Source organism: Gastrolobium bilobum, unplaced genomic scaffold (assembly GCF_033153095.1).
Source record: "Gastrolobium bilobum isolate Gb01-03AN ecotype WA unplaced genomic scaffold, APGP_CSIRO_Gbil_v1 utg1425, whole genome shotgun sequence".
Classification (NCBI taxonomy): domain Eukaryota; kingdom Viridiplantae; phylum Streptophyta; class Magnoliopsida; order Fabales; family Fabaceae; genus Gastrolobium; species Gastrolobium bilobum.
The window spans coordinates 1-11,848 of record NW_026898713.1 but is presented as its reverse complement, the minus strand read 5'-3'; the positions used below and the strand labels follow the sequence as shown (position 1 = coordinate 11,848).

General features: G+C 32.3%; 1 protein-coding gene across 2 annotated transcripts; it reads right to left on the bottom strand.

Annotated features, from left to right (window-relative positions):
• Positions 1 to 433: 433 nt before the first annotated feature.
• On the bottom strand, positions 434 to 2,621 carry LOC133318668 (protein transport protein Sec61 subunit beta-like). Of its 2 annotated transcripts, none has more exons than XR_009752501.1 (4): positions 1,537 to 2,190; positions 1,249 to 1,422; positions 1,103 to 1,138; positions 434 to 865 (listed from the first exon to the last, which is right to left on the bottom strand). XR_009752501.1 is itself a non-coding variant. In XM_061520718.1 (4 exons), the coding sequence occupies exon 1, from the start codon at positions 2,507 to 2,509 to the stop codon at positions 2,186 to 2,188; it is 324 nt and encodes a 107-aa protein (XP_061376702.1). In that variant the 5' UTR covers positions 2,510 to 2,621; the 3' UTR covers positions 434 to 865; positions 1,103 to 1,138; positions 1,249 to 1,422; positions 1,547 to 2,185. The 2 variants fall into 2 exon arrangements, 1 of the variants encoding a protein (XP_061376702.1); XM_061520718.1 differs by having other exon boundaries at positions 1,547 to 2,621.
• Positions 2,622 to 11,848: the final 9,227 nt, after the last annotated feature.

The following is an 11,848-nucleotide window of genomic DNA, read 5'->3' as shown; positions in this document are numbered from 1 at the left end:
ATATATAAAAAATATGTAAGTAAAATTGTTATTTTCACAAATAAATGCCACCTGTTCAAGTATGTATGTATGTGTGTAGATGATAGATGAGAGGATGAACTGTCAAGCATGCAGTGACTCTGTGCGTGAACTGTCTAGCATGCAGTGACTCTGTGTGAAAACTGTCTAACATGCAGGGACTCGCGGAGAAGCAAATAAATGTGTTTTTTCTTGAAAGCAAAATAAATGTCACTCTGCATATACATGTGAATAAAAATTCAATCATAGTTTGTCTTTTTTGTTTACAATGCTTGTTAATGTATAAAAATAAAAAAAAATAAAAAATAAAAAAAAGGGTTTACATTTGTTATTTAACATGACACAACAAACTTTCCTACACACACAACATTTTGTGGGGCCCACACTTTTTGAAGAAAAAAGAAAAAGAAAAAAATATTGCACGCAAAACGAATCTCTATAATATTAGATAATCACTTTTCCTACGACATAACTCTTATAAAACTCAAAAATAAATCATCCATGTTAATTGGACGCAATAAACTTTGGGTCCGTCGCTTCTCATGTGACTGCTGATGAGAAAAGTTACAGCAAATTTTTAACACTAGGATACACGTGCGGATTCTATAAAAAAAAAAAAAAAAAACAGGATTCGGACGCGTATCCTGATAAAAGAAAATGTTGCTGCACTTTTTGCCTTCTGCACTCAGGTAAGAAGTACTTTCCCCATAAAGTTTACACTAAAATTGGATAAATTGTGGTAGCAGTTAAAACTTAAAAGGGAATGGAATGAGACACACCGCATGAAGACTCTGATCACCACATCCTCCGTACGCGAAAGGAAACAGGATTGCATGCCAAATTGAAGCTGAAAAAAAATAAATTCAAACAATGAGTTTCACCAAACATTTAAGGTAATGGTGTATAAACAAGATAGCATTACTCACCAAAGGAAAAAAAAAAAAAAAAAACAAATAGAAATTTAGTACTAGCATAATAACAATTGCATAAGTCTCGATCATATTTTTATGTATTTTCATGCGGGTGATTTCATTTTAATTGATCAGAGTACTAGCTTAATTGAATTTTATTTTTGACGACTCACCGCAGTTCATGAAAAGAAAGCAAGCTGGAAAGCATTCTGTTCAGAAAAGAAACAGATGGTATTGGTATGAGAGGAATTATGAATTTTGTTTGTGATAGAAACAAGTACATTGATGTTATTGCCTTGGGAAAGTGGTATACACATACCTGAAACAGCACAAAATTAATGAGGTAGAGAATAGGTCTAGGATTGTTAAACCAGAAGAGGTCATCCCCAGGCTGCACCACTGATACACCCTTTACGACCTCTCCTTCTTGTTGAATTCTAAGACCCATCTTGGTTATGATCACTTGCAACTTGGTTCCAATTAGCAAGACCATCTGCATTTTGGGGACATTAATTATACAAAATATCATTAACAATCCCTATCTGGACCCATAGCAGAAGAAAAATGTTCATCATATATGTGTTAATTAATTAAGCTAAGGTATTACATGTGCTTACGATCAAAGGGACAAATGGCAGCCACAGATAAGAGTACCAGCCTGTCCATGCATGAATGACGCAAGGAAAGGTAAATACATTGCAGACAATAATCAGTACCAGCCTGTCCACGAATGATCACACAAAATTTACTACACACAATATTTTGAGACTCGCATGGAATCGACACAATCATTTTTCCTAAGATAACTCTTATAAAATCCACAGTTAATTATACTATAAACTTGCAAATCAAATTATGACAATCGTATACTATAAACTAAGCTACATTGATAACAACGAAGCAAACTAGCTCTCTCATCAAACATAACTTGTCCTATAGAAACTTTCTTTTTTATATAAAAAAGAAATTAAAGTACTAAAATAAAGTGATCTAATGAATAAAAAGAAATAGATAAATGGCACAGATCGAATTTCGCAGAAAGGCAAAAAGAAACGACTTTTCCTTCAACAACAGTAAGAAAGAAGATTCATTCATTTCATTCACAGCTACAAAATAGCAAGTGGGAAAGGGGAACAAAAAAATAAAAATAAAAAACGCAGCGTTTTGAATGGAGAACCGAAAATTAAGCGCTTAGGGTACGGATCAGAACTACAAATCCAAAAAGGATCGGAAACCTAAGTTATCGGATCCTAAAATCAAACGCCACCGCCAGATTTATAGCGGTAGAGCTTCCCGAACACGTGGAGGGCTGTCACGAAGCCGATGAAGCAGAGGCTCATCACCAGCACCACCGTCGGCGAAATCTTCAGCCCAGGGGCGTCGTCCGTGTAGAACCTCAGCATGTTACTTCCGGCGCCGGAGCCTCCCCCGCCTCCGGCGGAGCTGTTTCCGGCGCCTCCTCCGCCGAGACGGCGGCGGCGCATGCCGGCTGTGGCGGCAGCAGATCCGCGGGGAGCCATGCCCCCTGGTCGCGTGGGTGCAGAAACCGCGGACTGAGATTGTGAGGCTCCTCTGGCCATGTCGCAGAGTGGTGGAAATAAAGAAGAAGCAGAAGGAAGAGGAAGAAGAAGAAAAACAGAGGCGTTGAGAAATGGAAAAGGGTTGCAAATTAGAATGGTTTAATCAAAATTGGTATTATTTGAGTTTTTAATATTTTGTGCTTATCCTGGTTTTTTTTATTTAAAAAAAATGGATCTTAGAAGAAGTTGGACTTACAAGTTACAAGTGGCATCTTTACTCTTAGAAGGAAAAATATTTTCTGTGCCACGTATATATTCGGTACATTTTTATTAAATATAATAAAAATAATTTACTTATGTTACTTTTTTATTATTATTTTTCTCATATATATATTTTTAATAAGGAAGTATCTATTCCTATTCCTATTGCTTAAAAGGATGGGAAGGATATTGTGACAACCAAGTTGTGTTACTACCAAGTGACTACCAATCAATCTCACGGTTAGATCGATTATGTGGATCCAACGGTTATATTTATTTTCATCTTTGTATGGTCATGATTCTCCATATTTAAAGTGAAAGCATTAAATATGAGAAATCATAACCATACAAAGCTGAAAATAAATATAAAGTATTAAATTTGAGAAATCATGACCATACAAAGATGGAAATAAATATAACCGTTGGATTCATATAATCGATCTAACGGTAAGATTGATAGGTAGTCACTTGGTAGTAACATAACTTGGTTGTCACAATATCCTTCCCCTAAAAAGATAATATAAAATCATGATGTTAATTTTGACTTATTTTTCTTGTAGACGACTGCTTTAAAAAAAAATGATATATATTGTATAGAAATTTGATTACTCAACAACTCTAATATCTAATATGTTGATTGGGAATAGATTTTTCCGTGTCTTTGATGGGATTAAAGGTCAATTAGTTTCCACCCACCGTAATTATGCACCGGCACATCTCTTTTAGTCTTATGTAGTATTAAACAACTTGTTAGTTGAAATTTTTAAATTAGTTTATTTTATGTTTTTCATAGAAAAAAAAATAACATTATTGCTGTGTTAAATATCGTAGTTGCATTATTGTTAAAAAAATTAAAAAATAAACTGACCCATCTCACAAGTTAAATGAATTAGCTTTTTAACCTATATGCTAAATGAATCAAGTTAAAATTACAATGCTAATATTTTTGAAGATCTACCTATTTATATTTAACGGGTAAATAGCTTAACCAGAATTTTTTAAATTTATTTTTACAAACCTACTTATATTTTGTACAAACTTGATAAAAATTACCTCTTACGTGATTTACTATTTTTTTGTGATTAGGTATGACAAGCGACATACTTGATTTGATAGTTTGATCCAATAAAATTTGGGAAATTATATTCTTATGTTAGATAAGATTCATTTCTCATGTTATACTAACATAAAAAGATGTGCCTCACTTTTTTTTTCTTTTTTAAAATTGGTGGACCCCGCTTAATTTATCTCACAACATAACATAACTTCTCTCTTACAACATGAGAGAAGTAAAGCCCATCAAATTTAGCCCCAATAGTTAGAGGCTTAGAAGGTATCCAGAGGCGATGAGCGCAATGTTCTCATTGTGTGTATCATTTTCATTATGCGGACCATCCTCATGGCACAGACCATGCTCATTGCGCAGACCATCGTGCTAAGCGCAGTGTAAATCTTAAGGATTAAGGAAAATCATAGGGATTTGATAAGGTCCATCATGCATAAGAGCCACTATAGATGGGACAGTTCCAGCTTACCACTACTTTAAGGAGACGGACTAGCATCTAAACTTGTTCATTAAAGAATAGCTTGAAGCGCACCAACTGTGACAGAAGGGTAGCCACCCTAAATCACTGCTAAGAAGAGATGTCGCCCACGTAGGACGACACATAGCACACTATAAATACAGAGACATATCTTAGTTAAACATTACACACCTCGAATTCATACTAACTTGAGAATCTGAGTGTCTTGGCAGGTACCCTCTCCAGTTATTTCCATTGCGCCAAAGCTACAACTTAAACACTTCAAGAAAAAGCCTACCACTATTGTACCAAACTATCTTGCAACAGCCTTGAGACCCACAATCTTCAACCTTTAACTGTGTGTGATTTGACACATCCTATCTTGGACCAGATATATCAATGGTTGATCATTAGATTAATTCTATTTGTTGTATATAATATTTTTTTTTTTTGGTACATTGCCAGGAGGTATCCCCATTCAACCTTATCCGGGCACCATGCCCTCGGGGTACGGCCCGTTTGGGCTAGCCCCTCATTGTAACAGTGGGTGCACTAAGCTTCGCAACCAGAGAAAGGACGAGACTAATCCCCTAATCGAAGATTTTTTGGCTTATCCTCTAGCCCCCAAAGATTTTTTAAGAAACTGCTTGAGGCAGGATTTGATCCCAGCACCAAGCAATCCCTTGGGAGCTCAGCTGCCAACTGAGCTACCCTTGGGGGTTGTATATCATATTTTATTTTATATGTATTATATATTATTATATAAATTTAACTTAATCACAGTTAACATTGACGGTTGGTTGAACTAACAACTCGTCGAACGACCTAATTTAATTTATTTTATTTTTGGTTGCAAAAGACCTAAATTTTTAACGTATATATATCCTTTGACACTAGTGTCAAATTTGAAATTTGACACCTCATCTGAGAGTCATTAGATCAAAAAAATTAATGGCTCTGATTTGTAAGCATGTGATACCATTGATCTTTTTTGATCTAACGGCTATAAGATGAGATGTCAAATTTCAAATTTGACACTGATGTCAAAGTATCTTACCGCATATATATATATATATATATATATATATATATATATATATATATATATATATATATAGGTAGGATCATTTGACACCGGTGTCAAATTTCAAATTTGAGACCTCATCTTATAGCCGTTAAATCACAAAATATCAACGACTCTGATTTGTAAACATGTGACTCCATTGATCTTTTTTGATCTAACGGCTATAAGATGATGTGTCAAATTTGAAATTTGATACCGGTGTCAAATTTGAAATTTGACACCGGTGTCAAATTTGAAATTTGACACCGATGTCAAAGGATCTTACCTCATATATATATATATATATATATATATATATATATATATATATATATATATATATATATATATATATATATATACTAAAAGTGGAAATCACCGGTTAAACTAAAACAACCATATAGTAATTGATGAACTGCTTGGTAGTAGAATGGTTAGTTAAATATTAAATTTTTATCCAACAAGAAAGAAAACTCCAAGCTTTTAAAATTAAATATAAGCACATAAACTAGTACTATGTACGTGGCTGGTCTTGATGAAGACAGAAATCGAAGTAACCCAAGTGGGGCTGATAGTTGGTTATAGGGAACCGAGAAAGGTGAAGACAAGAACCATGATTATAATTTATATTGGGAAGGGCCGGGGTAAAGAATACTGTAATCCAAAATCACTATCCTGAATTTTGAATTAGTCCCATAAGCAAGGACATTAATATTCAAAAAAAAGAATGAAATTGAAGTTCAAACTACAAAGTTGAATCCTTCCACAAATGTAATACATGCATTAGTATCACCACACCAGGTTGCTGAAAAGGTAGCTAAGAAGCTAGAAAAGGGATGAGTTGTGGGGCGTAAGGCGAAGATGAAGAGGTGGACCATGCAAGGCACGAAGACGCCGTGTGGTACGGTCACGATTGCTATGAGGCTTCTCATTATCCCCAACCCTAACATGGTGAGCTATTGTAACCCACATCACAACCACTACCAAGCACACCATCGCATACCAATGTTGAGTTAACCTTCCCAACAATTCCTTCAACATTACCATTTCTCTTTATCACTCACTCCCTAATGTTTAAAACAAAAAAAATTGGTTTGCACTCAACACAGCAATAGTATATTATATATCTAGAGAGAGCAGCTAGCAACAATCATTGTCAAATTGAAAAAGGTGGGCGCCATCTGTATTCTTGCTCTGCCACCTGTTAGTCAAGGAGCACAACAGTGGATGTATTAGTAAATATAAAAATTCTCGTTCTAATATAATCTTTTCCAATAAACAATAAAGACATTTAGATATTTCCATGTCCAAATATCATTTGTTCATGTATTTGTTTAAGTAAATAACTTTTATTTCTGGAAGTAAGATTATCATATGCAAATATATATTTTCTTGTAATTTTTTTTTTATTTTATAATTCGGACTGATTAATGAGTGGCATGAAAAACTAATAAATTGTTATGGTCCTCAGTTCGAATAATATAAAAAGTTAAATGACAATAGAAGTAGAGAACTAACCAAATTAGTTTAAAACTAATAATAAAGGAATTGATCTTTTTATTCACCTAAAAATATTTTTTGAAATAATATATTTAATAATCGCCTATTCAATTATAATCTAAGAAGATCATATCTCACTACTAAAAAAACATCAATTAGAGACGGAATAATTCCGTCACTAAGTGAAATATTTTCGTCACTAAATAGATTAGTGACGAAATTAGGGACGGACAAAAATCCGTCACATTATGGCTCGTCACTAACAGGTAGAGACAAAATTATGAATCTGTCCCTAATAGAGACGAATTCTAGGACGGAACAAATCTGTCTCTATCTGAGACAAAAAAAATTATGTCACTATTAGAGATAGAAATATTTCTCTCTCCGATAGTGATGGATAAATCCGTCCCTATGATATTATTTTCTGTCACTAATTTATGCAAGTGAAATATGTGTAATCCGTTCCTATTAGGGACGGAAGTTGTTCGTCTCTATTAGTGATGGATTTTTCCCTCTGTGTTAGTGACAAACAATTTTTCGTCTTTGTTAGTGATGGATAATTTTCATCTCGGTTAGTGACGAATATTTTTCCTTTCTATTTGTGATGGATATTTTTCCATCTCTGTTAGTGATAGATTGTTTCTGTCTCTGTTAGTGAGGGGTATTTTTTTCTCTATTAGTAATATATTATTTCTATCTCTATTAATGACAATGTTTTCCATCCCAATTGGTGACATATATTTTTGTCTTTATTTTTCGTCCCTAATATTTAATTTTTTTTTCAAAATCAATTACATTTAAAATTTAATTTTTATCGAAACCTCGTATTAATTATATTCTAATATTCTTAGAGCAAATCCAATTGAACAAAATATAAAGTAGCTATACTAAATGAAAATAAAGATCAAATCAAATCCAACCATTGTAATACAATAAGTTTTTACGTGAATTCATAAAAAATAATAAATATATGAGATAACAAGTAATATTCACAAATGAAAATAAGAAAAGAAAATATGCATACTATCAATTATCATTATGCAACTGAGCATCACTATCATCATCATAATCATCACTCTGTGCATCTAGAGCTGAAGTCATAATAGTGGAGGTGCGCACATCTCCTCCTAAACGAGTCATCAACATCATCAGCTGCTTTTTCATAATTGCCATCTCTCAGTCTATTTTCTTTTTCATAAGAGTCATTTGTTGCTGTGAGTTCTCATATTTCTGCTTCAACAGACTCCTAACGAGCTAGCAGAAATCTTTGTGAACTTATAATTCCACGCCTCTGCACCTAAACTATATATTCAACCTTTCTTGTTCACACCACCAACAGTCTGCAATAATAACATGTTATCATATTGACAAGTGGATGCCTCTACCCCAGCCGCTAATGCATTATCACGATCAGTCTTTCGCTTCAAAAAATCCTCCTAAAATTACAAAAATTACAGTAGTGCAAAGTGTTAAATAACATGAGTGATGGGAGAACAAGACTAATCGACATAGAAGATTAAATCTTTTTATATATATTGTAAGAATAAATTAATTTGTCGTAATGAAAATTAAAAAAAAAGTTAATCCCAATCATATATTATAATATCATTAAAAACAATGGAATTGAAATGCTCTAGATGGTCAATGGGTATACCTTCCTAACAAGACATGCATATACCTTCCAACAGGTCAACAAGTCATGGTGATTACCGCTGTTTCATTATCCTTTCATTATTCACGTTCAGAATTATAAAAAACAAAAAAATAAAATTACTTTTTAAGAAACTCACTCACTTTCAAAAAAAGTAAAAGTGTAAAACATATTAATTTAAAAAAAATCTAATTTAAATCAAAACAAACAATTTACGTATTACACATGTTTTTTTTTAAGAAAATTTAACAATCTCAAAGTGGGTGTTTTGGGATGAGGAAGAATCTGCCACTGGCAAAGTCAAAATTCATGAACCCATTAAACCCACAAAATCCTCTGCCCATTAATCATATAGCAAGCAAAAGCTATGAATCTATGATGATGAGAATGGTACTATGGTAGTGCAGCTATAACAAGGAGACAACAAGCAAAAAGCTAACAGAGAAGACGAACATGGAGAAGGAGAACATAGGGGTCCTCGTACAAGTTTGCAGTCTATGGCAATGTACATTTACCTTCCCAACATCAACATCCTTCCTGCTCGTGTTCCATAGGGAAAATCATGCACCGGTTTCCTTCCTGCTAGTGTTTCACAGTAAAAATTAAAAAATCTCATACTAACAAATCGATAGGGAATTAATTATTAAAAAAAGAATCATTTACAATAGCTACCTCTAATTCCAAAAGAACGAGAAAGTGATTCAGAATGAACACCCAAACATAAAATACCGAATGAGGGCCAAAAGTGAGGATGACGTGCGCAACAAAGTTGGCGCGCAAAGAAAAATTATGGCATGACTTGATGGAGGGAAAGATTTTGATGGAGGGAATAATTTGGGAAAGATAAAACGTGGGAGGGTGAAATAATTTGATGATTAGTTTTTTTTTTCAACTTACTTAACACAGTACGCTTTTCTTTAAAAAGAATTAGGATAAATTATATGCTCTTTAATTCAAAGAGATAATAGTTTTATCTTGCTATATTGCTTCAACAAATGCTCAATGGATACTCTACTTTCAGTATCGAAAAGATAGGGAGGTGGAAGAGAAATTCTGGGGATGATGTGAGTGGGAAGTTGTCAAATCTTATCTTTTTGTTTTCAATTATTTTTTAATTTTTAATACAAGTTAGATTTTTTTTAACCATAAAATGGGTTAATAATTTTTAAGATGGGTTAATTTTTAATATTTTTAAATAGTTTTTAAACAATAGAATAAAGGTTAATACTTTTTAAACGATAACATGGGTTATTTTTTAATACTTTTTAATAGATTTACACATGTTTTTCGGTTAATACAATTTTATTATATATTTAATTATTATATTAACGTAAAATATAAAATAGATATTATATTAAAACATCTGGATGTATAAAATCATAAAGAATTTAAATTATAATATTATTAATTAAAATAAATTTAAAAATAAATAATAATTGAAAATTCTAAGTAATTATTCATATTAATTAATATATTTTTTATTTTAACAAAGTAATATTTGATCTCGATATACGGTGGTTGCGTGCATGAATGTGTGGATTGTTTTTAATATGCAATCAACATATATATAACTTTCACCTTAATATTTAAATTACAAAATAATATGATTATATATAATGAGTGATTTATCTTGAATTCGTGATAATCAATTATATGTAATATATTATATAAAAATTTAAATTATGATTAAAAATTATTAGACATAAAACTCAGAAATAATTGGTTAATATAAACCACATAATGAATAGACGTATTATTCACGACAGATTTTTCCATATTAAACGCCAATAAATAAACTATTAGGCCAACATTACACACTATATTCGAACATATGTTGGTTTGTGTGTGTATTTTTTTAGGGAAATAGTTTTCTTATTTCACATGAGAAAATTTTCTCATGTTACACTCACAATTAAAAGTTGTGACTCATTTTGATTTTTTTGTTTTCTCACTTTTTTATGGACCTCATTCATGTATTGTGTGTGTAACATGAGAAAATATTTTCATGTAAAATGAAAAAATTAATCTCTATTTTGGGAAAATATTTTCTCCTTTTAAAAGAGAAAAATTTTCTCCTACTAAAGACTCATAGTATAAGTGGGGCTCACAAAATAGCAGAGAGAAAAAAAATTCAAGGTGGGACCCACTTACGCTATGAGTCACTAGTAGGAGAAAAATTTTCTCCAGAAGAAAATATTTTTTCATATATATAAAGGCCACATCTTTATATGGTTTTTATGCTTTATACATTATATCACGACGTACACGAATTGCGTCTTTGTATAATTTGAATTTGAATTCAAGTTATATTACTATTTCTAGTCAAATCCTATAGATAAAGCCTCATTTTAATCTTATTAAGATATGAATAAAATTTAAACTATTTCAATTTCATTCATGGGATAAGATCTCTATCTTATCTTTATCCTATCCGAATTCAAATTCAAAATTTAAATTAAGATAAGGATCTAGTTCTTATTTAATTTAAATATTATATTTAAACTTTACAGATACTTGATCTAATTCTTTATAAATATTATATTTAAATTTTATAAATATTATATCCACTTAGCACCTGCATGATCCTATCTCACAGGTTTTACATTATATTCTTATAGGCCCAAAACCATATGCTAGTCCAAGCCAACAAAGTGATATAGGTATATAACCTATTAGACCCAAATAGCCACTGATATAAATAAGCATGGGCTTACTAAACCCTTTTAGTAGGATTAACATGATCACACAGAGTATTAGCAATATTGTGTGACCTCAAAGCTAGATGAACGATCAAGTGATCAACCTTTCTCGTAGGGTTACCTGCCATTGCCAATCCATCATTTCATCTCGTTATCCATCTTCCAGTCAAGAGCAAAGATATCGTATCAACTCTAGAATGACGGGAAGTTAGCTTTTACATGACTATGAGTCCTTTTCCATAAACTCTAAAGATGGATCCATGAACTCCTTTATAATCCCTTGTGCACGGATTCTCAAGTCTTACAAAAGTCATTCGAGTCCCCCGTCTCTTGTGGATAACTTATCTCTTACAGAGATGATGAATCCTATCGGCTTGTCATAAGGGTGGCAATTCAGGTCAATGCGACACGACACGACACAAATTTGAAACAAACAGGAAAATGCTCAACACGAACACAACCCAAATTTGAAATCGGGATAAAACCTTCGACACAAACACGACCAAGAGCCATATATTAAGAACAATCACCCCATTAATGAAGAAGATTATTTCTGAAAGAAGATCAAGAGGCATTCCCTTTCTATAAAAAGGATAAAAAAACTTTGGACACTCAATTCTTTTATATTATACTATTTTTTTGGATTCTTTTCTATATTATAATGTAATAGACTTCTATATTAAATCAAAACTTGGATTCTTG

What these genes read in the sequence shown, in the direction of transcription:
- LOC133318668 (XM_061520718.1), bottom strand. Translation starts at nt 2,509, where the DNA reads ATGGCCAGAGGAGCCTCACAATCTCAGTCCGCGGTTTCTGCACCCACG.